The sequence below is a fragment of the Staurois parvus genome, unplaced genomic scaffold, assembly GCF_062004578.1.
Source record: "Staurois parvus isolate SC_StPar_1 unplaced genomic scaffold, SC_StPar_1.0 ptg002493l, whole genome shotgun sequence".
Classification (NCBI taxonomy): domain Eukaryota; kingdom Metazoa; phylum Chordata; class Amphibia; order Anura; family Ranidae; genus Staurois; species Staurois parvus.
Window position 1 is genome coordinate 34,484 of NW_028320289.1, and position 27,057 is coordinate 61,540.

Genomic DNA, 27,057 nt, shown 5'->3' on the forward strand with positions numbered 1-27,057 from the left:
TGTCCCCCCCGTAGTGAAGGAGCGGGGTGTCCCCCCCGTAGTGAAGGAGCGGCGTGTCCCCCCCGTAGTGAAGGAGCGGCGTGTCCCCCCCGTAGTGAAGGAGCGGCGTGTGTCCCCCGTAGTGAAGGAGCCGCACGTCACCCCCGTAGTGAAGGAGCGGCACTGAAGTCACGTCCCTCCTGATGGTCGGTGAATACAGTCGCAGTTCAGGGACTATTTGCTGCACTTCAGGACACATCACTGCGGACTCCTCTGATTGGTCCGTATTATTGGCTGTTTGTCCCGACATGTTTATTACTGACAGACGTTTACACTCCATAATGGGCGATATACAGCGCTGCGCTCTCTGTGATTGGATGTGGATTTAGTGGGCTCACCATTTGTGCTGCTTTCAGCTTCTTCCGAGCGCTCACTTGTCTTGTCACTATTTCTTCAACGCAAAACGCACCGCAAAACTGACAAACCGCAAACTGTGTGACACCGGCCTGAAATGCATTGAAAACGCATAAAAAAGCATGTGTTGTGTTTTTGATGCATTTCACATTTTTAATATCAAGCAACAAGTTGGCCAGAACAAATAAAAAAAAGCGTCAAACGCATGTGCAAAAACATGCAAAACGCACAAAACACAAACTGCATTGGTGTGAAACCGGCCTGAATTGGATTGAAAACGCATCTAAAACATGTGTTGCATTTTTTAATGCATTTTGTGTTTTTAATCTGCCCAGCAACAAGTTATGAAGAAAGAAGAAAAAGATTCAAAAAATGCTTCAAAACGTGCATGCAAAAACACAACGCACTGCAAAACACAAAAAACTGCAAACTGCATTGGTGTGAAACAGGCCTGAAATGCACTGAAAACGCATAAAAACCGTATGTGTTGCGTTTTTGATGCATTTTGTAATCTGCCAAGCAACAAGTTGGACAAAAATTCAAAAACGCATGTAAAAAAAAAACCGAAGATGAACAAAACACAAACTGCACTGGTGTGACACCGGCCTGAAATGCATGGAAAGCATAAAGTGCTGCATTTTTATGCATTTTGTGTTTTTAATCTGCCCAGCAACAAGTTGCTAAAAAAAAAAAAAGATTCCAAAACAAAACGCACTGCAAATTGCACAAAATGCAAACTGCATTGGTGCATAGCAGGCTTGAAATGCTCTGGAAACACATCAAAAACGCATGTGTTGCATTTTTGTGTTTTTTTTAATCTGCCAGGCAACAAATTGACCAAAACAAAATAATTCAAAAACGTACGTGCAAAAATGCAAAACGCACTGCACAACGAACAAAACAAACTGCATTGGTGTGAAACAGGCCTGAAGTGCATTGAAAACGCATGTGTTGCATTTTGTGTTTTTAATCTGCTAAAAAAAAAAAAGGAAAAGAAAAGAGATTTAAAACATGCTTCAAAAACGTGCGTGCAAAAACACAACGCACTGCAAAACGCAAACTGCATTGGTGTGAAACAGGCCTGAAATGTATTGAAAACACATCAAAAATGCATAAATTTTATTTTTAATGCGTTTTAATCTGCAAAGCAACAATTTGGCAAAAAAAAAAATTAAAAAATGCCTAAATAATGTGCATGCAAAAACGCACCGCAAAACGCAAAGAAATCAAACTGCATTGGTGTGAAACAGGCCTGGAATGCATTCAAAATGCATCAAAAACGCATGTGTTGCAATTTTTTGTGCATTTTGTGATTTTAATCTACTTTAATCTGCCAAGTAACAAGGTGGCCAAAAATTTTAAAAAAAAATGTACGAGCAAAAACGCACCGCAAAACAAACAAAACACAAACTGCATTGGTCTGAAACAGGCTTGAAATGCATCAAAAATGCACGTGTTGCATTTTTAATGCATTTTGATTTTAATCTGCCCAGCAACAAGTTGCTAAAAAAGATTAAAAAATGCTTCAAAAACACAAAATGCACTGCAAAACGCATAAAATGCAAACTGAATTGATGTGAAACGGTCCTGAAATGCATTGAAAACTGCTAAAAAATGCATGTGTTGCGTTTTTGAGGTGTTTTGCGGTTTTAATCTGCCCAGCAACAAGTTGGTCAAACAAACAATTTTAAAAAGCATCAAAAACGCATGTGAAAAAACGCCAAATGCCCTGCAAAACGAACAAAACAAAAACTGCATTGGTGTGAATCAGGCCTGAAATGCACTGAAAACGCATCAAAACCTCATGTGTTTTATGTGTTTTTGCATTTTTAATCTGCCAAGCAACAAGTTGGCCAAAAATAAAAAAAATAAAAAAACGTAAAAAATGCAAAGAGAACAAGACACAAACTGCACTGGTGTGAACCAGGCCTGAAACGCATTGCAATCGCATCAAAAACGCATGTGTGTTGCGTTTTTGAGGTGTTTCATATTTTTAATCTGCCGAGCAACAAGGTGGCCAAAACAAATTTCAAGAAAAGCGTAAAAAAAATGTATGTGCAAAAACGCACTGCAAAATGAACAAATCACAAACTGCATTGGTGTGAACCAGGCATGAAATGCATTGAAAACACATCAAAAACGCACGTTGCATTTGTGAAGCTTTTCACGGTTTTAATCAGCCCAGGAACAAGTTGGCAAAATTTTTTAAAACAGCATTAAAAACGCATGAGCAAAACACACTGCACTGGTGTGACACAGGCCTGAAATGCATTGAAAAGGTATCCAAAACGCACGTGTTACGTTTTTGATGCATTTTGTGCTTTTTAGGCTGTCAAGCAACAAGTTGGCAAAAAATAAAAAAAAGCGTCAAACGCATGTGCAAACACAACGCACTGCAAAACTAACAAAATGCAAACTGCGTTGGTGGGAAACAGGCCTGAAATGCCTTGAAAACGCATCAAAACCACTCGTGTTGCATTTTTTATGCATTTTGTGCTTTTCATCGGCCCAGCAACAAGTTGCTAAAAAAAATTTTTTTTAAGTATTTAAATAATGCTTCAAAAAATGCAAAAACAGAAAACGCACTGCAAATGCAAAAAATGCAAACTGCATTGGTGTGAAACAGGCCTAAAATGCATTGAAAACGCATGAAAAACGCACGTGTTTTTGAGCCGTATCGTGTTTTTAATCTGCCCAGCAACAAGTTGGCAAAAAAACAAAACAAAATCGTCAAACCGCATATACAAAAACACAAAGCACTGCAAAACGAACAAAATACAAACTGCATTGGTGGGAAAGAGGCCTGAAATGCATTGAAAGTGCATAAAAACGCATGTGTTGCATTTTTATGTATTTTGTGCTTTTCATCTGCCCACCAAGTTGCTAAAAGACTCAAAAATGCTTGAAAAACGTGCGTGCAAAAATTACAACAAGCACTACAAAATGCAAACTGCAGTGGTCTGAAATGCATTGAAAATGCATCAAAAACGCATGTGTTGCAGTTTTGATGCGTTTTGTGTTTTTAATCTGCTAAGCAACAAGTTGGCCAAATAAAAATTCAAAAAAGTGTCAAAATCGCAGGTGCATCCTGATAGGACAGGAGTGATCTCATTGTGGTCATGTGACCTCTCAGGCCCCAGTCACATCTAGCGATGCTGCAGTGTTGCGTTTTTTGTGCGTTTTCGGGAGGAGCGACATTGATGTGAATGGGCCGTCCTCCACTGTAGACGTGTCATGGCTGACCTCCCTCTGATGGTCTCCTGGTCACACTCCTCCCTTCACCTGTCATCTTCCAGCTCCATCTTCCCTCTCCTAGGGATTGGCCGACAATAGATCTCTTCTCCATCAATAGGATCCTCTCTGGGCAGACATGGCCGGTGTCCCCGGGGTGGAGATGAACTCCTCGGGGTCACTGACCTGGAAGAAGTCGATGTCAGAGCTTCGGAGGTGCAATCTTCTCCCGGCTCTGTGATCACAAAGTACGGAATCCTCAGGATCAGCATGACAGACAGGAGAGTATGATGGTGACAGTGAGAGGATGGCGATGGAGCCACCAGACTTCTCTGGGTTCAGGTTTCCTCTCTACTAATGATGGGAGGATAGTATGAGAGGAGGAGCCCTGATCACACACCATGTACTCCCCTCTCCTCATCTCTATATAGAAGTCCGGTGTGGTCAGTCATCTCCGCAGGATTGGGATGAGCTTTGTATTTCCTGATCCTGAACTCTCCCTGAACTCTGTGTGCACTGACAGTATACACTCAGCATGACATCACCTTCCCTGGGTGGGTTGTCAGTCAGTGATCAGCACAGACTCCTCAGATCTCTCACTGTGTCCGATCATTTCTCTGTAGAATATTCTCACCTCTCAGTGTTGTGCAATGGACTCCGCCCCTCTCATATCCCCCCTCCAATGGGATGGAACCGTCCTCTTGTCTCTGACAGACTTGAGGGGAAACAGCCAATCAGCTGCCTAAAGACTTTCCATCTGATTGGATGTTGGGGTGAGGGGGGGGGGGGTTGTACACGGCGGTCGGGGGTGCAGGAGGCCGGATCCCGCTTCCTCTGCTTCTCCAGACGTACCTGAGGGGGATTGCTGGGACTTGTAGTTCTCCCCGGGCTGCAGATGATGAGTGTAGAATGTACAGAGTGAGCGCTCCGTGTCTGTACTATACACACCGTACATGTCATGTCACACCCACACCGCACATCACATGGGACAGCCATGGCTGGACACATGACACCCTCACCGCACATCACATGGGACATCCATGGCTGGACACATGACACCTCACCGACACCACACATCACATGGGACATCTATGGCTGGACACGACACCCTCAACGACACCGCACGTCACATGGGACATCCATGGCTGGACACATGACACCCTCACCGCATATCACATGGGACAGCCATGGCTGGACACATGACACCCTCTGATCCCACATCTTCCTCTTCTCTCTGCAGGGATCCATATCCTCCAGAGGATGTACGGCTGTGAGCTGAGAGATGACGGCACCACTGCGGGGTATTATCAGGACGGATATGATGGGAGAGAATTCTTCTCTCTGGACACACAGAGAGGGATCTATATCCCGACCATGAATGAGGCTCAGATCACCACACAGAGATGGAACAGTCCGGAGGTCAGACAGGGGGAGAGAGACAAGAATTATCTGGAGAATATCTGTATAGATTGGCTGAAGAAATACGTTGATTTCGGGAGAGAAGATCTGGAGAGGAGAGGTGAGCGCACACTATATACATTGTACTGTATACACCCTCTGTGACATCTCTGTACTCTATATACATCCTATCTGTATACACAGTGATGACACTACACTCCTCCCACTTCTGGGATAAGCCACACCCACGGACACCTTACACCACACCCACTCCTAATAACACCCAATACAGGAGAGTCCTTTGCCCAGTAGTGGGTGGAGTTTAATAAAGTGGGTGTGGCTTCCCATCCCACCAATAGGGACTCCTCATTCCTGACAATCAGCCGGGTCTGTCTGTCGGTGATGATCTGTCCATCCCAGTGTGTGTCCGTTCATGTCCTCCAGTCTGCAGATGTGGGGGTCTGTCTGGTCACATGGGTGAGTATTGGGGTGATGTCAGGAATAATGACTCATTCAGGATCTCGAGGTTCTCCTCAGAGATCGGTCCCCTCTGTACTCCTTCTCTTCCTGTAACTGCTTCCATCGCACATGTCACACCGAGTCTGTGTTCATCCGCACAGTATGAGCCGCTCCCTGCACCCCCATACTGGAGGGTTATGGGGGATTTCTGCAGAACAGGTCACAGGAGACGAGGAACCGAGAAACTCCAACACCGAGTGTATCATACAACCGAAATCTGTGCAGATCTACACACCGTACAATGCAGAGCAATCCGAAATACAGAAGAATGTCCGAGACGTGTTCACTCCGCCCAACACTCAGCTGGTGTCCAATGTAATCTATCCATCAATGGCTCCGCCCTAGGAGGAGGAGTCAGACTAAGCACTGCTTCACACTAGTGGGACATGAAAGTGGCCTCGACTTCCAGCGTGACTTTGCAGTACGACTTCCCAGCAATCAGGTGTTCAATGGGGCTTTAAAGCGACTTTTCTGATGAGAAACATTCCTATGCGACTTTGATGGATCAGTGTTTTATTTTTTACCCTCAACTCTCCTCCCTGGTCTTCTTTGCTGCCTTGAAACTTTCTCCCAGGCTCATTCCATTTACACCCAAGCGTAGCAGAAATGCGTGTCCTGCTCGTGTTTTTATGCGTTTTTGAAGCATAAACATGTCGCACACAGGGCAGCTCGTTCACTTGAATGGTTTGGCCTTACATGCGACAAATGCCCCAAAGTATTTCTAGAATGTTTTCAGTCGTGGAGTGTCAGGTTTTTTCAGTGTGCATTTGCCAGCCGTGATCGGGGTGTCATTAACAATTATGCTGCATTGACATCTGCATGTTTCTGAATGCACAGTAACCCGCACAGAAACATGCCGCACATTTCACAAATGCGTTGCAAACACACTCGTGTCACTAGAATGGTAATGCAGGCGCGATGCACATTTATGAAATGTGCGGCAAAGCTCCCGTTTCCTGTGCAGGTTACCACGTGTTCAGAATGCATGCTAAATTGAATACAAATGTGACGCACATTACCATGCGTTTTCAAAGCATGCATTTTCATGCAAGTTGCCGCGTAGATGCGAATGAATGGAAACGCAAGTGCTACACGCATCGCAGCATTTTTTTTAAACAGGGCAAATCATGCATTTTACTTGCAGGTTGCCGTGACTTTGGAAACGTGCAGATATGAATGAATGGTAACAACGCACATTGCAGCATGTTATTGAAGCGCACAGCAAACCGTGAGTTTTCTTCCAGGTTGCTGTGCGCTTGGAAACACACAGATGCGAATGAATGGTAACACAGGCAGGACACGCGTTGTACAATTCTGAGACAATTAGAGATGTACGGCAGTATTTTTCTGCGGCTTGCCACAAAACACACAGATATGAATGCAGCCTAAATGGTAACTCCATTGTGACATGCATTGCCACGCATTTATGAAAACTTATGCCTGTTTCTTGTGCGGGTTGCTGTGCATTCAGAAATGTGCAGATGCGAGCGCAGTCTAAATGGCATCATGAGTGCAACGCGCGTTTGGTGAGCAACGGCATGTGTTTTCTGTGTGGGTTTCATGTGTTTGGAAACGGTTATATGCAAATGGTAGCAGAAGCAAACTGCGCTTTCGGATATGAATTTAGCCTAATTGTTAATGACGCCACAATTGTGTTTAGCAGTCACGTGTTTTGCTGCCAAAATGCGCAATGATCCACAACTGAAAAGATTCTTGAGCTACTTTGAGACGTTCACGGTATGTAGGGCAGCCCATCAAGGAAATGACCTGCCCTGTATGCGATGTGTGTTCACATGAAAAACATGCAACAAAATAAAGTAAGCGGGAATGTTCCTTTCTGCTATGTTGAGGTGTGAATGGAATGTGCTAAGGAGGATGTTTTTAAACAGTAAAGATGACCAGGAAGGAGGGGTGAGGGTTATAAAAAACACTGCATCAGAGGTCGCAGCAAAGTTGCTGCATCTAAGACAAATGTAGCTTTGCTGGCAATTTTAGATCTATGAAGTCTATGGGGATCGTGCTGCACAAGAATTGCCCAAAATTAGTACAAGAATTGCCCAAAAAAAAGTTTTTTTATTTTTTTTTTTTTGTCACAGCGACGCGGCAATTAAGACTGAACCCATTAAAATCTGTGTGTGTTTCACTTGATTTGCAATTTTACATGTCGCAAGAATGTTGCAGGTCCTGGAAAATGGCTCTATTATGAACCGTGGCTAAATGAGTGTTCAGAAATAGAAACAATATGTATCAATCGCTCCACCCTAAAGGGAACAAACAATATACACGGCTCAGAAATATGAAAGGAACACTTTGAAAACCCATCAGATCTCAATGTAGAAAAATCTCCTGCTGGATCTCTATACTGATATGGACGGGGTGATGTGTTAGGAATGTAAGGATGCCTCATAGTTTGATGGAAATGATCGACCTACAGAGGACTGAATTCAAAGACGCCCCAAAAATCAAAGTGAAAATATGATGCAACAGGCGAGTCCATTTTGCTGAAATTTAATTACAGCAACTCAGAATGGTCCTCAGTAGTCTGTATAGCCCCCACGTGCTTGTATGCATGCCTGACAACGTCGGGGGAGGCTCCTAATGAGATGACGGATGGTGTCCTGGGGTATTTCCTCCCAGATCTGGACTAGGGCATCACTGAGCTCCTGGACAGTCTGAGGTGCAACCTGGCAGCGTTGGATGGACCAAAACATGATATCCCAGAGGTGTTCTATTGGATTTAGGTCAGGCGAGAGTGGGGGCCATTCATTGGTATCAATTCCTTCATCCTCCAGGAACTGCCTGCATACTCTCGATACATGAGGCTGTTGTGCACCAGGAGGAACCCAGAACCCACTGCACCAGCGTAGGGTCTGACAATAGGTCCAAGGATTTCATCCCGATACCTAATGGCAGTCGGGGTGCCATTGTCTAGCCCAGGGGTGGGCAAACTTTTTGACTCGAGGGCCGCCATGGGTTCATATATTGGACCCGGGGGCCGGACCAAGAGTAGATGAATTATATGTATGTGTCATCCATAGTAAGTATAGTAATATTCCCCCATAGTAAGCATAGTAATTAATCCCCCATATAGTAATTCATCCCCCATAGTAATTCATCCCCCATATAGTAATTCATCCCCCATAGTAATTCATCCCCCATATAGTAATTCATCCCCCATATAGTAATTAATCCCCCTTATAGTAATTCATCCCCCCAATAGTAATTCATCCCCCCTATAGTAATTCATCCCCCATATAGTAATTCATCCCCCATAGTAATTCATCCCCCATATAGTAATTCATCCCCCATATAGTAATTCATCCCCCATATAGTAATTCATCCCCCATAGTAATTCAGCCCCCATATAGTAATTCATCCCCCATAGTAATTCAGCCCCCATATAGTAATTCAGCCCCCATATAGTAATTCAGCCCCCATATAGTAATTCATCCCCCATAGTAATTCATCCCCCATATAGTAATTCATCCCCCCTATAGTAATTCATCCCCCATATAGTAATTCATCCCCCATATAGTAATTCATCCCCCATATAGTAATTCATCACCCATATAGTAATTCATCCCCCATATAGTAATTCATCCCCCATATAGTAATTCATCCCCCATATTAATTCATCCCCCATATTAATTCATCCCCCCTATAGTAATTCATCCCCCATAGCAATTCATCCCCCATATAGTAATTCATCCCCCATATAGTAATTCATCCCCCCTATAGTAATTCATCCCCCATATAGTAATTCATCCCCCATATAGTAATTCATCCCCCATAGTAATTCATCCCCCATATAGTAATTCATCCCCCATAGTAATTCATCCCCCATATAGTAATTCATCCCCCATATAGTAATACATCCCCCATAGTAATTCATCCCCCATAGTTATTCATCCCCCATATAGTAATACATCCCCCATAGTAATTCATCCCCATATAGTAATTCATCCCCCATATTAATCCATCCCCCATATTAAGTCCCCCGTGTCAATTCACTTACCTTTGCTCCGCGCGTTCCTCTCGCCGTGTCCCGCGCCGTTCCGGTGCAGCATGAAAATCTGTCTCCTATGAGGATCTGTCCCCCTCGACGTATCTGCGCATGTGCCAGTTTCAGGCGATCTCCGGCACATGCGCAGATACGTCGAGGGGGACAGATCCTCATAGGAGAGATTTTCATGCTACACCGGAACGGCGCGGGACACGGCGAGAGGAACGCGCGGAGCAAAGGTAAGTGAATTGACACAGGGGGGGCTTGGGGACTTCAGGGCGGACTGTGAGAGGAGCCTAGCTCCGCGGGCCGGATTAAAAGGTCCGCCGGGCCGTAGTTTGCCCATTGCTGGTCTAGCCTGTAGAGGTCTGTGCGTCCCTCCATGGATATGCCTCCCCAGACCATCACTGACCCACCACTAAAACGGTCATGCTGAACCATGTTACTGGCACCATAACATTCTCCATGGCTTCTCCAGACCCTTTCACGTCTGTCACATGTGCTCAGGATGAACCAGCTCTCATCTGTGAAAAGCACAGGGTGCCAGTGGTGGACCTGCCAATTCTGGTGTTCAATAGCAAATGCCAATCAAGCTCCATGGTGCCGGGCAGTGAGCACAGGGCCCACTAGAGGACGTTGGGCACTCAAATCATCCTCATGAAATCTGTTTCTGATTGTTTGGTCAGAGACATTCACACCGGTGGCCTCCTGGAGGTCGTTTTATGCAAGAAGGAACAGGATGAGCCCTACAAAGGAGCAGATACCAGTCCTGCTGATGGGTTAAGGACCTTCTATGGCCCTGTCCAGCTCTCCTAGAGTAACTGCCTGTCTCCTGGAATCTCCTCCATGCTCTCGAGACTGTGCTGGGAGACACAGCAAACCTTCTGGCAATGGCAGGTATTGGTGTGCCATCCTGGAGATCAACAACCCCCTCTGCTACTTCACTGACCAGATCAATATCCCAGGAGTTTCATTGACCTAATGTTATACTCTGATTAAAAAGTCTTCCTGTAATTTGTTTGAGCCGTGTACAACATTATGCTCCACCCAAAACAAAAAGTCCAAATCTAACATCCAAACAACAGAGAATTATACAGGATGAAGAATCTATCCCAGAGAAGAGCTGGAAATACATGGTACAATCTCTTCTCTCATCCAAGATACCTTCATTTTGGTTATAAATGTTTTATTTTTGAACCTTTTATCCCCACCATAGATTGTACCGTGTTGTCACCTTACAGCACATGTCAGGGGAAGCACATTAGAATAATGAATTGTTAGAGTGGAGCTCGTGTGATTCCTGAAGCAGAACTAAACCCTCCAATCCTTTAGCCAAGGAAGCCTCCATGTTGGCCTCCTTGTGATCTCCAGTTGCCATGGTGCCGCACATGTGATCAGTTCTGACACCAGACATTTGATGGCTTGACAGTTCGGTTGAGAACACAAGCAGCTGTGACAGTTATTCTCCGCATGCTTTTGGAAACGGTTCAGTCGGTGGGTTTAGTTCCACTTTAGCCTGTGGAGGGAAAATTAAATATTAACCTTTTCACTGCTAGAGCTGTTTTTGTAAAAAAATTTTGAACATATGTTTAAAAGAAAAAAAAAAAGCTTTAGACCTGAAGATTACTTCTAACCCCCAAACATTATATATTTTCTGAAAGCAGAGACCCTGGAGAATAAAATGGTAATTTTTCCAATTTTTTTATGCCACGTGATATTAGCACAACAGTCTATCAAGCGCGCATTTTCAGTAAAATAAATACTCTAAAGTTCATTTTAGATACACAATATATGACCCAATTTTGGTAAAATGTTTATAAAATATATTATGAGATGCATCAAGTCCAGTGTAAAGTGTTAACATTCTGCATGACGGTGAGATGGTGACAAACTTCAGTACCCCAAATTGTCCATAGAAGACACTATAAACCTCTCATTGCTCCCACTCCAGTGTGTGCGGTGATATGTAATGTATAGCACAACTGACATCTTACACTTTATATATGTATGTTCCTGGGGTCACGGGGCCAAATATTTGTTATGGTGGTTTAACCCTTTTGCTGCAACCGCTTGGCTGTAAGATGGAAGTGTACTATACAGACGGGTCACTTCCATGGACCCCCCCCTTCCTGTAGGACCCCTTGCCATGTTTCCAGGGCTCCACTATCCCAAATGTAGGCCCAGGACCCCAATGACAGGTGCCATTGGGTAGAGGGGAGGGCAACCAACAAACTAGAATGAAAACAGAAGCGACATTCATTATATCACGTAAAGCAAAACGTCCCTCTCCCAATCACCATGGACTAGTTCTAATCCGTATGCTGCTCGCATTAATAAATAGATAGGAAAGTATATCATATTTACTTTTTTTTTTTTACCATTTCTTCATTTTACTTCCTGGTTTCCATGCCTAGGCAAATTATGTCATACATCTCAGGAGGGGAGGGAGGGTTCTCAGCTCAGCCAATACCTGAGCTAAGGACAGATGGATTCCAGGATGTTGCTGCTACATGAATCATCTGCCCTTACTCAAGATGGCCACTGCCAGAAGAGCCAGGAGTTTTTTTTTTTTTTTTTCAAAATGATTTCTCAGGGAAATAAATCATGGAGACATGGATGGATGAATGGAGAAGTTTGTTTTGAATATTAAAAATGAATTAAAGCATTTTTGGTGTGTGGTGCTCAGACGCAGTGCAGTTCCACTTTATGGGTTCCTCTGTTGCTTTCCCCGGCTGCTGTAGCTGAGGAAGGAGCTAATGCAGCACAATCTGTGGTTCCCTTCAGTAGAAGGCAAGTAAGACATCAGGGGTCTCCTAGACCCCAATGTCTCATTAAAGAGAACCTGTCATAGCAGAATGCTGTTACATGTGTAATATGTGATGGAAATAAAGTTAAGTGGAAATAAAAAAGTGCAAAAAATTAAAGTTACACCCAAACACTTCATACCCCCAAAATATTCTGAGCCCCTCCTGTGCCCCCATGTATACTCACATATCAAGCACACGCTTAGGGGGCCCCAATGTATGAATGAAAATGTCAGTTCAGTAAACATGTTCCATATTGTTCTCACTCTGAAGTGTGAGGAGATAATTCTCGGCTCATTATTCACAGCTAACTCTAAACTAATCACCTGTAGAGGCTTTTACCACGTTGGATGTGCGGGAAATGTTTGGGTACCAAAGTTCATTATCGTTTCCCCGCTCTGCACAATTTTTAGTTATCTATTTACTCAGCGCAATCTCATCTCATATTTTCCTAAAACAATTGGGCAATATATTGTGTTTGTGTGCCCTGAAACTGAACATTTGTACTTGATAAATGGTTGTGCTAATATTGTATCATTATATCTCCCATCATTGTATTCTCCGGGGTCTCTGCTTTCTGAAAGTATTTAATACTTGTAAGCTTTCATTAATCTTCAGGCCTAAAATTAATTTTTAGACGTGCAGAAAAAAAAACTGGTAACAAAAGGGTTAAGTGCTTTGGTGTACCTTTTTTTTTTTTTTTTTTTTTTTTCATTTTTAAAATTTTTTTTTTTACCTAACCTTATTGCTATCACATGGAGGACCAATAGCCCCCTCTGTGACAGTACATTTATAGTACCGGGTTCTCTTTAATTAGACATCAGCCATCTCCTAAACCCCCGATGTCTCCCCTGCATTTCTCTGAAGATAACAGACTGTAGATCATGCTGCATTGGCTGCTTTTCTGGCCAGAACTGCTGGGAAAGTGACAGCCAAACCCAGAAGTGACCCATGGTGCTTCCAGATTCTTACTAGTTTAGAGGAGATCAGCAAATGGATGTTCTCTGGTCTCCCTCTCCTCTACAAGGTGACCCTCCCCATACGGGTCCCAGGCCCAGAGGTGGAATACCTGGAAAACAAGGAGGGGGAGTCACACATATTGGGGGTCCATAGAAGCTGCCGGACCGCTTCTAACCTAAAGCCAACAGTTACTTGTGATGTTTGCACACATTTCCAGAGGCTGTAAAAAACCGGGAGTGTAAACCCCCCCAATGCTGCTGCTGACATATGAAAAATTGTGACTATATGTTTGTAGCCCCCCAGTAGGCTACTGCTGTGTAAATGTATTTTTGGCCTCCCTGTAGTCAGGAAGAGCAACAATTGTTTGGTGAAGTCTGTTCTGGGTTTTGGTGAAGGATTGGTTACTTCCCCTGTATCCCAGGGTGTTATGAGACATAGAGGGTGGAAGAACACAGTTCCTGTCCTGCGTATTAATTCCTCTCCAACCAATCCCTGGTCAGGATGGTGAATGACCAGCAGGGGGCTGCGAGGGGTATAAATAGGCTGGAGCCCAGAGCAGAGCTCTCTTGTTCCTGGGGGAGGAAGACTCAACCTGAGGGCCGTGGCATCCCTGGGAGATCTATCTGCAGCTCTAAGGATCCTTTTGGGGTCCCGGCTTCTGTTTGGTTGGGGGATCTCCTGAAAACTTGCAGAGAGTGATACTGCAGGTGGCTACACAGTATTCAGGACACGGGGGGGGGGGGGTATTTTGCTAAGGGCACATGTGCAGTGAAAGTGCAGTTTCTCTAGATCTGAGGGGAAGCTCTGCTGATTTCTATCATCCAATCATGTGCAAGCACAAATGCATTTTGTTTTATTTTCCTTGCATGTGATTGGGTGTTCTCTGCAGAGTGAAGCCCCCCCTCCCCCCATTTACTAAGCTCTGGAACACCTGAACTTGCAGTGCGCAGTATATGTACATTTAGTAAATCAATCCCAGTGAGTTCCGGGCTTCTGGACTTAGAGACTTTCTTTGGCCTCATTTGGGAGAGTTTCTTTTCTCTGCAGTACACTCAGGACTCTGCCATCTGTTGAGGAGTCCCTGTTTAGGACCAGTTTACCTTCACTTTAAAGGGGGCGCCTTCACCCTGAAGTATTAGTTCAGCATCCGTGTCCTCTGCTGCAAGCTTTGAAGTTGATTGGAGTATCCCTAGGCTCACCCTCACCCTATCACAGTTCATACCCTAAAATAAATCCACAAACAAGACATTCATGGCCGGGTCATTGTCTGCAGTGACTGTGAAATACCGTGTGCCTGGCTGCTGGGTGCCTATCAGGGAATGGATCCCAGGACCAAACAGCCAGACCAGTCCTGGATCTGTACTACATGTTACATATGACTTTACCCTCTATATGTTACATATTACATAAGGTGAACTGATCCTTTTAACATGCTATTGTGATAGAGATGAAGCTCATCAGTCGGCTGTCATCCTTTCACTTTCCAGTCTCAGGTTGGGGGTGGGAATGAAATATCGAAGTGTTACTTATCTAAAGCAGAAAAATATTCAGTCCCTTATATAAATCTCAGGACTGGATGAAGAGAGACAAATTGTTAAGCGGGTAAAACATTTCCCTGGATATGATCTTCACCTGTGTGTACTTTACTGAGTCCAGCTTCCAGAATAAGATCTTTGGAGTAACATTGATCTGCCAGATTGCAATCAATCATTCACAAGTCATTGTTCACCAAGATTCTGACAAATAATGTCACGTTTTCTGCCTCTGTATGTGTATGACCCTCTTATACCTGTTTACAATCAGTGACTTTATGTATTCTCTTTGTTTTCTCTCTCTCAGTGCGTCCAGAGGTGAAGGTGTGGGGCCGCCGTCAGTCGGATGATGTGACCAGACTTCATTGCCTGGTGTACGGGTTTCACCCCCGACCTGTGGATGTGAAGTGGATGAGGAATGGGGAGGACCATGTTCCTTCAGATGAAATTACTCCAATTCTCCCCCATCCTGATGGCACCTATCAGATCAGAGTCAGTGTGGAAGTGCCAACCAAGGGCGCAGAGACTTACTTCTGTCATGTGGACCACAGCAGTCTGGAGGATGTTCTTACTAAGAAATACGGTGAGTAGAAGATATTTTAATTAAAAAGCTAATCATGAATGCACATGAAGTCTGCCTCTATGATTGTAAAGATGCTAAAATTATTGATTTTTAAATAGGTCCTTTTTAAGAGAAATCATTAAAATATCCATGTAATGTGTATTTACTCCTGACTCCTGATATATGTGCTCTGTACTGGGCACCACTGAACTGTTATGCACAGTGGCGCCACTAGGGTTGGTGTCACACCCCCCACCCCTTCCCCCGTGGACATGATATAAGAGAGAGCCAGAAATAGTGGACATGATATAAGAGACGGTCAGAGACTGCAGACATGCTACAGGAGACGGTCAGAGACTGCAGACATGATACAGGAGACGGTCAGAGACTGCAGACATGATACAGGAGACGGTCAGAGACTGCAGACATGATACAGGAGACGGTCAGAGACGGCAGAAATGGTGCAGGAGATTGTGGTCATAGCTGTGCTCAGAATGGCATTGGAGTCTCCAGCAGTCATGGATGGTGCAGGGAAGGGGTCCATTCTTCTCATTAATCAGAAACCTGGGTGATTCCATACACTGTAGTGGGTGAAGGTGAGGGACTGTCTCTCTCAGGGATTCTGTGTATACAGTGGGTGAGCGGTCCCTCAGCATGTGTTGTCTCAGTGTAGCACACACACAGGCAGTAGACATGTACACCCCCCCCCTCCCCCTCCTGAAGACGGGTTCCTGGTCCCCTCACCTCCCCTGACAGCTGGCTATAGTTCTTTCAGCACAGGCACAGAGCATTCCAGGGGGGCAGGTTAGGGAAGGGGGAGGTAGAGAAAGTGACTGACATGGAAGCACACTGTACACAGTTCTGGCTACCTAGGCTCATCCATCCATGAGGCGGCTCTTCAGATGTGCACTTGTTCCCCGATTTCCCCCCCCCCCCCCTTGACAATGTGATGTGTCCCGGCACTCCTCTCTATGGAGAGGGCAGAGGCTGGGGTCCCCCCTCCAGAACACTCACTGTGTGATGGGGACATCGCTGGTTCTGGCTGCTCCTTGCTGTGAAGGGTCCGGTGCAGAGTAGAGAGATTCGTGGAGGTGAGTTAGCAGAGACTCCATCTGAGCCAGCTCTGTTCTGTGGGATGTCGGCCCCTCTACTGACAGCAGACATCGCCCAAGTGCCGGGATACTGTCATGCTGCTGCCGTTCGTTTAAACATGACACCACTGACTCCCTGAGCATGAGGCCTGACAAATGTTCGCACCCAGTCGGCTTTGGAACTGACATATTTTTTACTGATTGCTGACCATCCTGGTGTCACCCCTCTAGCGGGTGTCACCCAGGTGTAGTCCACACCCCCATAGCAACGCCTTGATTACACTGATAGACAGTCTGGGTTTGATTTACTAAAGGCAAACAGACTGAGCACTTTGCAAGAGCAGTTGCTCCAGAGCTTAGTAAATGAGAGGAAGCTCAGCTGACGTCCATCATCCAATCATCTACAAGCAAAAATGCAGTTTATTTTCTTTTTGAAATGTTAGGTTACCTAAGAACATGAGATAGTCACCGACCAATCCCTGTGATTAAAGCAAGGTGAGGCTACAGTCCTGTGTACAGGAGAAGTGCAGCCAGTACCCCCCCCCCCCTCCCCCGGCCACCGAGAGGAGTTCAAGTGTAACTTTAGTGTGGGAAAAATAATTGCACGCAGGCAGAATGTTTAATGCAGAAGAGACACACTGGGGCTGATTTACTAAACCCAAATAGACTGTTTACTTGCAGTTGCACTTTGCAAGGGAATTTACTCCAGAGCTCCATAAATGAAATGACTTCCATCGTCCAATCATGTGCAAGGAAAAATGCTGTTTTTTTTTATTTTCCTTGCATGTGATTGGATATTCATTATAGCTCTTAAAGTGGAACTTCACTCTCTCAATCCACATGGACTATTATTAATCCTTCTGCCGCTATCATTAGTAACTAGATAGGAAAGTAGATCAGATTTACTTGTTTTAAACTGTTTTTTAAATGTCTTTAGTTACTTCCTAGTTTCCATTCCTAGGCAAATTATGTGATCCATCCCAGGAGTATTCAGGAGGGAAGGAGGGGTTTTCTCAGCCAAGCACACCCTCCTGCTTGTATGCCTGAGCTAAGAGCAGATGGATTCCAGAAAGTAAATGCTACATGAATCATCTTCCCTTATTCAAGATGGCCACGGCCAGAAATGCTAGGGGAGTGTTTTTGTAAGTGATTTATCAGCGACATGTAGCATGGAGACATGGATGGATGGGGGGGGGGGGGTTTGCTTTACATATTATTTATGAAGTAAATGGTGCGTTTGGTTTGTGGAGCTCAGATACAGTGCAGTTCTGCTGGAAGTAAATGCCCCCGTAGAGTCCAATCACACTTGTAAAGTGAACAGTCTGATTGCCTTTAGTAAGTCAACCCCACTGTGTCTCCTGCATTAGGCTGCTTATCTGTCTGTCTTCGCTGTACACTGGGCTGCGTACGCACAGCTCAGGGTGTCATTTCAGCAGTATGGAGATCACTGATCTCCTGCACATACGTGGGAGTGACATCATCACAGCCTGGCCAATGACATCATCGCAGCCTGGCCAATGACAACAGCCGGGGATTGATACCTGGAAACAAATGATACGTGTTTTACATGAGCAACGTGGCAGATAAATGAGACTGGGGGTGGTAACTGGTTTAGGGCTTGTTTACACCTTCCCTGTCCTCTGAGGAGCGATCTGCAGTGGACCCACACGTGTGCATGTAATGGGTGAGGGGACACGGAGATTTGGTGTACGGTGATCATGTCATATGTACATGCAGGAATGCACAGAAGCATTTACAAGAATACGGCCACATACAGCCATTCAATTTATAGCAGGCTGTATATGGAACCTGTGGCCCCCCAGGTGTGAGAAAACACCCAGAATTTTACACTGAGCATATATTCCGCCTCTCACCATCCATGTGCATGAGGTCCAACTATGAAATGTCTCCTATTATAAAAGATCTTTACCTGAACTTCTCACTTGTATGATTCTCACTGTTCCCTCCATCTCATGTGTCTCTCTTTCAGAACCTGACAATGGCCTCTCACTTGCTGTGATTATTGGCATTGCCTGCGGTGTTGTTCTGATCGCAGTCGCTCTCGGTGTTGGAATCTATTTGTACAAAAGTAAGTGACAGTTTAATCTTCTCAGATGTTACTTTCTGTCACCGTATAAAGGAATGGACTTCAAAAGAATTTCTAGTAGTGTATTGTGAAAGATGGGATCTTGAGGCACAACTATTAAAAAAATATACTTTATTCAATTAAATATAAAATCTGCTAATATAACATACAAGATTTCATAAATCACTCCATAATGTAATCTCATTCATCGCTTTCACTAAAACATGTTATAAAATGGTGTACATATATGCGGGTCTTTTGTAGCCCAACGCGTTTCATTGAATTCTCCTCTCCTTCAGGAGATGCCGGCCTAGTATTAATACAATAAATAAAGTATAGTTTTTAATAGTTGTGCCTCGAAAACCCATCTTTCCCAATACGCTACTAGAAATGTACAATACGGGTGTGGCACTTTACAATTTATTTAGGATTTGACTTCAAAAGAAGTTGATTCCTTAAAGTCAGAAGTATGGAAGGGGTTAAATTAACAATTCTGGGTTCAGTACTTACTCCCTCCTCAGTATTGTCCCCCACAGTACTTCTCTGCCAGAAGACGCCCTCAGTGTTCCAGGTAAAATTACGCCTACAGTCATTCATCCAGGGAGACTGAGGACATGCTGTGAATGTGGGGTGTCATGGACCTGCTTTTGAGGGGGCATCACTATGCTGGGCTGTACTCCCCAGTGTGTTGGTGCAGGGAGATGCTCTGACGTCATCATGTCCTGTTGAAGATTCAAAGAGGAAGAGGATCCTGCATGTCATGTGACCAGCCTGAAGACTCATGCAAAAAGGTAAGTATAAAATAAAGTATGAAATACAGGGGGGCCTCAAGGGCTGGAGGGGGTCATCCAGGGGGAAGTAGGGTTTTTAGTACTTTTGCATCACAGACCTGGAACAAGCATGCTGTAAATAAAGGTCAGAAAAGCATCAGATTCCATAACTCAATACCTGTATAGGTAAAGGACACACAGTGAGCGCTCTCAAAGAAACAGCAGCTGAACATCCAGGATAAACGCATGTAAAAATCCTCAGTAAAACATATATATATAAAAATGCAGCGCTGTAAAATGATCAAATCATGCAAATCAACACAATAATAGTCCTGAAAAGGTGCTCAATAATTCCCAGTGCCAATGGAAAGAATGCAAACTAACCAGAAACGCATTTGAAATACGCATGTGTGTAAGAAATCCTGGAGATTCCCCTCTCTCCCTCTGGTCAGAAAATGGATATGTGCTGAAATGGATGACGATGACGCCCTCTTGTAGGAAAACGAAATCCTGCAGGTTAGGAAGCTCCCAGGATAGGATATTCCTCTTCAATGGAACCAGGGCTTGGATTGAAATCACTCTGTGGCTGTGAAGTTGGGAGAAAGGCCCCTCACAGAGAACACAGAGAGATACTCATAGTGTAGTATATTACTTCAATTTATTTTAAAAAAACCAAGTAAAACATATAATCAGGTGGCAAGTGAAAGTGACCCACTGACCCTCTTAAAATTATAGGTGGCCGCCGGGCCTCCACATGGCACCGGCGGCGTAGTGTCAACGACGTCCACAGGCTCCTACTGACGCGTTTCGTGCGCACACACTTCTGAGGTAGAGCAAGGACCATTGGTCCTTGCTCTACCTCAGAAGAAGTGCGTGCGCACGAAACGCGTCAGTGGCCTGTGGACGTCGTTGACACTACGCCGCCGGTGCCATGTGGAGGCCCGGCGGCCACCTATAATTTTAAGAGGGTCAGTGGGTCACTTTCACTTGCCACCTGATTATATGTTTTACTTGGTTTTTTTAAAATAAATTGAAGTAATATACTACACTATGAGTATCTCTCTGTGTTCTCTGTGAGGGGCCTTTCTCCCAACTTCACAGCCACAGAGTGATTTCAATCCAAGCCCTGGTTCCATTGAAGAGGAATATCCTATCCTGGGAGCTTCCTAACCTGCAGGATTTCGTTTTCCTACAAGAGGGCGTCATCGTCATCCATTTCAGCACATATCCATTTTCTGACCAGAGGGAGAGAGGGGAATCTCCAGGATTTCTTACACACATGCGTATTTCAAATGCGTTTCTGGTTAGTTTGCATTCTTTCCATTGGCACTGGGAATTATTGAGCACCTTTTCAGGACTATTATTGTGTTGATTTGCATGATTTGATCATTTTACAGCGCTGCATTTTTATATATATATATATAACTCAATACCTGTTTTGGTTCAGCAGCTCATACAACATTGAGGCCAAAGCATCAGCATGACAACAAAGGAGCATTTTCAAAAGATGATTTCAGCAATGGCAGCTTCCATTATTCTCTTATGACCGAGTCCTTTTAATGTCTTATGAGCACCAATAGGGGGAGATGTACTAAAACTGGAGCACTCAGAATCTGGTGCAGCTCTGTATGGGAGCCAATCAGCTTCTAATTTCAGCTTGTTCAATTAAGCTTTGACAATAAAACCTGGAATCTGATTGGTTTATATGCAGAGCTTCACCAGATCTCCAGTTTTAGTAAATTTCCCCCATAGTGTCATTTACAAAATTTGCAAGTTCATCAATGAGTTAAAAAAAAAAAATTGTACTATCGTTTTTTTGCATAGCCGTCTCTGTTTAGCGTGTGTAGGCCTTTTCTGATGGTTCATGTCCCATGTATGTGACCCCCAGACACAACATTGTGAAAGTTTGGATATTTTCTGACAGATTGTGAGATAATGTTTGTTGTATTTTCCTGCCTCTAACACAATTTTATACATTGCAGAGAAGGGACGAGGCTACAAGACCACCAATAGTAAGTATCCATCATGTCCTGTTCCTGTGTGATTGTAGTGTGCGGTGTGTGTAGGAGATGTGAGGAGATGAGACGTCCTGCAGATCATCCTCTCCTATGATACAAGGAACGTTATTATCAGAGCCGACATTATATGATACAAATAGAAGTAACTGAGGAGCTCCCAATTATTGGCTCTCTGTACAGATTCCTCTGTATACTGGAAAACAGTGTCAGGAGGATGTTCTCTCTCTGTACTTTATATAGTGGAATCATTGCATGTTACTCATCATTCACCGTGGTCCTCATACACAATCCATTTCTACACTTTCTTTTACAGCTTCAGATACCAATTCTGACTCCTCCAACAACCCGAAAGCCTGAGAGTGCACGATGGAGCATTAAGTGAGGACATCACAGGGGGAAGATGACATACAACTGTTCTTCATTCAGATTTGGCCTATTTTACTTGCTTCTGTCTGCTCTTATCAATACACCTGATGCTATGTAATTTAAAGAGAACCTGTCATGTATTCTAATCCATTGTTTTGTGAATGGCATAAATTTGAATGTAAAATCATGGTGGTACACCGATTGTATGAAGATTGAGAGAAGGATTTTCCCTGTATTGATCAAATCATCATGGCTGACCATGTGACCCCTATAAAGGACTGTGGTATCATAAATACTTATTAATAGATTTAACTGATTGGATCAGGGCTGTGTAAGTACAGGGGTGTGGAAATTTTTTTTAAATACTACTTGTCCAAGGACTAAATCGGGGTCCCAATCTACTTGTCACGATAAAATGTTTTTTTTTTTTTTTTTTTTCAGGATGGAAATTATGAAGGGTTGCTGTTTATTAGGCAGAGGTGCTTTTAAAAAACGAAAGGGGCTTAATGGCGAGAAAACGTTAAATGTTTTTTATTCTTTGCTAGAAGATGTCTTAAAATCCCCAAACATTATATATTTTTAAAGCAGAAGCCCTAGAGAATAAATTAGTGGGTGTTGCATTTTTTTAATGTCCATTCCCACTTATCCTAAGGCCCTTTATTATGGTCCCTCAGCGGGCCCCTTTCCTGTCATCTTGTGGCCCTCCCATGGTGGCGGAACACCAAAGCCAGGTCACAAGTGTGACCTTTGAGACCCTGGTAGTTCCTCCACTTGGTCTCTCCACCCAGCAGCTACACAGCACACATACCAGTCCTGCAGCCTTCTTTCACAACAGCACACAGGTGGAAAGGAGTGGTCACCTCTGAGTCCTGCCACACCCCCTCAAGTCCCACCCAATCACTGCGAGCCTTGCAGCAGGCTCCACCTCGGGGGTCAGGGATAAGTGTGACACTGGGGAGCCGCCTGATCTCTGCTGGGGGAGAAGGTACTGATCTTTCCCTGGCATGCTCCGCAGTGGGTTCTGCCTCTATGATCAGCCGGCGGAAGTGCCGGCTAGTCGATGGTGACGGCCCGCAGAAGGCTACATGAGGGTGGCTCTAACCCTGCTGCTTGCCCGCAGTAGGGCTAAGTGTGAAAAAAAAATACTTCTTGCCCGGAGCCCGAAAATGCATGTCCCGGGCATCGGGCTATAGGAATTCAACATCCCTGATAGTACCATCATCTTATTCCGTACTCCACTGCTATATATTATCTGAGTGATGATGGGGAGCACACATTGGACCCCTGTACATGTATGTACTTTACAGTAAACCCATGAGGATAGATTCATGGGAGATGCCATTGCTGACCTGTTTTTTGACTTGGGTACATCATGAGTCGGTGATCTGGAACAGGCATGCTGTCGGAACTCCCTTCTGTGTGCTCGTTTCAGGTCAGGGAATCCTGTGTAGTGGATTCAAGGACCAGGATGATAGTAATTCAAGGACCAGGATGACAGCCCCAGAACTTGCCCTCCTAAAAACTGATTCACAGTGGTGGCTCTCATATTTCCATCCTCACGGGTTCCGTTTATTACCAGCCATGTATAGGGAGCAGCCTTTCCTTTGATGTTGGGGGACAGATTCTCTGTACATTAGTCAGAAGAACATTGATATCCTGATACATTGCTAATGAGATAATAAACACAGTGTGCCATATTCTATGACAGGTTTTCTGTAGGAAATAGGATTTATATAGCAATTATCATATTATACAACACAATTCTGCTTTTTTTAGCATTGCATTTTTTAATAACTTTTACATATTTGCAATAAGGTGAAGGTTTTCAATTTTGTTGGTTTTATTATACTTGTAATTGATAGTTTATAGTTTGATTTGTTTATGATTTGTAAAAAAAGACATTATGCCATGCCTACATTTACCATCTCATTTCATCATGGACACCACTGTCATATGCTGGAATTCATTGCTAGGCGTCTTCAGATGGATGATGACACGTTGGGGTTTATTTACTAAAGCTGGAGAGTCCAAAATCAGACTCCCTTCTGCATAGAAACCAATCAGCTTCTAACCTCAGCTTGTTCAATGAAGCTTTGGCAATGAAACCTGGAAGCTGATTGGTTTCTATGCAGAAGGGAGTCTGATTTTGGACTCTCCAGCTTTAGTAAATAAACCCCGTTATATCAGATAGACACATCTCTCCCGCTGCCCTGAACATGTATGTCAGAATGTTTCTGAGAGGCTTCAGCCATCTTTGCAATGAATGGTGATGTCATCTACAAACAGCAAAGGTCAGACCAACATTGGCATTTCCTTTCCATTAATTCAGAGTCCATTGCTGACCAATATCCAGAATCAACAGATCTTTTTATTGTATGTATATGAGACCTCCAGACATCATGGAGATGAATGAAGCTTGTCAGAAAATGCGAAGCACTGAGCTGTTTCTGCCTTAGGGCCTGTGCCATCGGGCCAAAGACTTGTGTTGATGGCATTAGTTTGAGACATGTGAGATCATTTAGAATTCACTGACAGATGCATGTGATCTGCAGGCGACCTCCTTTCCTGCTTCAAGCAGGTTTTGCATACCCATAGTATACTGGAGAGAACAAAAGCCATCTACACCGACCCCTAACACTGATCATCACATTTCTGAAAGCCTTTATATTCCAAACCCCCCCATGTTATGGACCCGCTGATGTTATAATACCATAGCAGGCATGTTGTAAATGAGTGCACTCAGACTATTTTAGAGGAATCTGAGAAGAGATCATTGATGACTTGAATCGGAATGGAAAATGTCCGTATGTTGTGTGTTTTTTTTTTAATTATTATTTTAATGTAGCTTAAAAGAGAGAAATGGTATTTTTAATTACGTATATTCCATATAAAAGCCATAAATATCAACTGATTGTGTAGTGCAGCACACGCATCGCAGTGCTTTGTGGTGCCATTTGTTATGAATGACGCTCCAACACTCTGCACAGTAGAGGACTATGCACTGCAGCACATCACAATGATCATGGCAAGGTGCACGCCCAATGTTTGTAGAGTCAAGCTGCACTGTCAGTACTTTCAGAATGAATGGGCTGTCTTAGGGCAGTGGGCCGTAATGCTCTGTAATATGTTGCATTAACATTCTCTGTAATGTGAATAGTCCCTAAATGTTTTTTTCTCAGAAATTCCATTGGCTCTGTCTGGCCTCCCAGCTGCAGGAGGGCTTAGCATTAGCTTCATGTTGTTGGAATCATAAAATAAAAACAAAGAATGATCTTCCCTATAAACTTCACATCAGTTGGGGTGCAGAAAACTTCATACCTAACCTCCCAAAACACATTTGAGATTGGGTGATTCATCCAACTGGAATCCACCCAAAGGTAATGTATCAGATTATGGTGGTCTAATTCCCCAATTATACATTGAATAAATTATCTAATGCTTGAAATAAAATCATTGTCCTAATCACCAGACAGAGACCTGAAATGGTCAGATACAGGTATGAGGCGCGTGAACAAATGGCATGTTAGTAATAAGACTGTATTTACTCTGTGGACATGAAGGTAATAAATGATAGAATTTTGGGATGTAACTATTTTTCTAAGATTTAAATTATCAATAAATGTGGCTTTCCCCCAAAGAGGTGACCCTGTTGACTTTTTTTGATTGTCCTGATTTCTAAAATAGTTAAAATATATCTGCAAACTATTTTTTAAATCTGAGTCTCTGATGCTTGTCTATATAAACCCTAACAATGAACGTCTTTTTTTTTTTCAATCCCTTTTGTTAAATGCGTTTTTTAATATATGTTGTATGATAATTTATTATTAATAGTTTATTTAAAGTGGAAGTAAACTCCTGGTCACTTCACACATCACTGAGCAAAGCCGCAAAATCGTTTTCAGTGTCTGATGAGGAATTTCCCCACGAATCATCACTCAATTCTGCAAGTGGTTCTGATTTACTATCGCTGTTCTCTAGCTGGTCTAAAACCGATTTTGACCTAAAGGGACGCTTTTTGGACGCCATGGACTTTTTCAGTTTCCAGGCAATAAGAACAGTAAAAATGCAGGCAGGGCACAGGACAAAGCACTCGGGACAAAATGTCTGTGAAATGGTTTGATACAGTAATGTTATACTATGTGATTTAAGTGTATTTAGTGAATGTCACCTTTTGTTATTTTCAAATTTCCCGCCGTTCCGTCCCCCGTACATCCCGACGTCGCAGGGGACGGAACCCAGATGATAGATGCCGGCATCGGCCGGATTACATTGCAGGGGACACTGCAGGAGGGACATCGCGGGAGCGCAGGACAAGGTAAGTGAACAACAGATGCCGGAGCAGCGCCGCATGGTAAGCCCGATTGTAGCTCGGGGTTACCGCTTTTTGTACTTTTGAAACTTTACCCCGAGCTACACTCGGGAATACCGCCAGGGGGGTTAAACGAGGAGACTGCTAATCCATAGGGAAGTGGACAGTGTCAGTAGGGCAGAGAACGGTGTGTGGACAGTGCCAGCAGGGCGGTGGAAGGCGTCATTAGGGCATTGGACAGTGTCAGTAGGGCAGTGAATGGGTGTGGCCACACCCACTCTTTGGCCATGCCCACATATGCGTGGTAGGTGGCGCTCCGCGTGCTGCATTAACACTCCCTCTTGGGGAACCAGTACATTATCCCCAAAAACGTTTGTCTGGAGCCACCCCTGCCAGCCTACACTGCCCATTTTCCGAACATCTGAAATACACAACCCCAGATCTATTTACTCTGCACTTACTGTAGTTTTGGGCAACACTGTACCCCAATAAATTTATCAAAAGATTCTTTTTTCATGAACAGACAAAGGAAATTTAGAGTTGTTGAACCACAGTTTCCATTCCTTTTACTATTCTCTGCCAAATCATTTTTGATCCTACAAAATCTCAGGGAACATAAACCCTTGTATCATCAGCAAAAGACATTCCTTTCTGGCCAAACCTTCAAGAAAGCTAAACGGAACATTACCACATACAAAGCCTTGTGGTACACAACCAGTGACTGTATTTAAACAAAGATGGGGGCACATGCACACTAAAGCCACGGGGAGAATAAATGGCCTAATGCAGGGGAGGGCAAACTTTTTGACTTGAGGGCCGCAATGGGTTCATATATTGGACCCGGGGGCCGAACCAAGAGTAGATGAATGATGTGTATGTGTCATCCATAGTAAGCATAGTAATTCATTCCCCATATAGTAATTCATCCCCCATAGTAATTCATCCCCCATATAGTAATTCATCCCCCATATAGTAATTCATCCCCCATATAGTAATTCATCCCCCCTATAGTAAT

At 43.9% G+C, this 27,057-nt stretch overlaps 1 protein-coding gene across 1 annotated transcript in view; it reads left to right on the plus strand.

Moving 5' to 3' along the window:
- The window catches only part of LOC149430724 (class I histocompatibility antigen, F10 alpha chain-like), a gene marked incomplete at its 5' end in the record, with an annotated part of 52,871 nt that extends 27,501 nt beyond the window's left edge, over positions 1–25,370 (plus strand). The window contains 5 exons of the mRNA XM_089666052.1: positions 4,865–5,143; positions 15,148–15,423; positions 18,484–18,582; positions 21,332–21,361; positions 21,681–25,370. Of these exons, the coding sequence (XP_089522178.1) occupies positions 4,865–5,143; positions 15,148–15,423; positions 18,484–18,582; positions 21,332–21,361; positions 21,681–21,724 (728 nt within the window). The remainder of the gene's footprint in view (positions 1–4,864; positions 5,144–15,147; positions 15,424–18,483; positions 18,583–21,331; positions 21,362–21,680) is intronic.
- Positions 25,371–27,057: the final 1,687 nt, after the last annotated feature.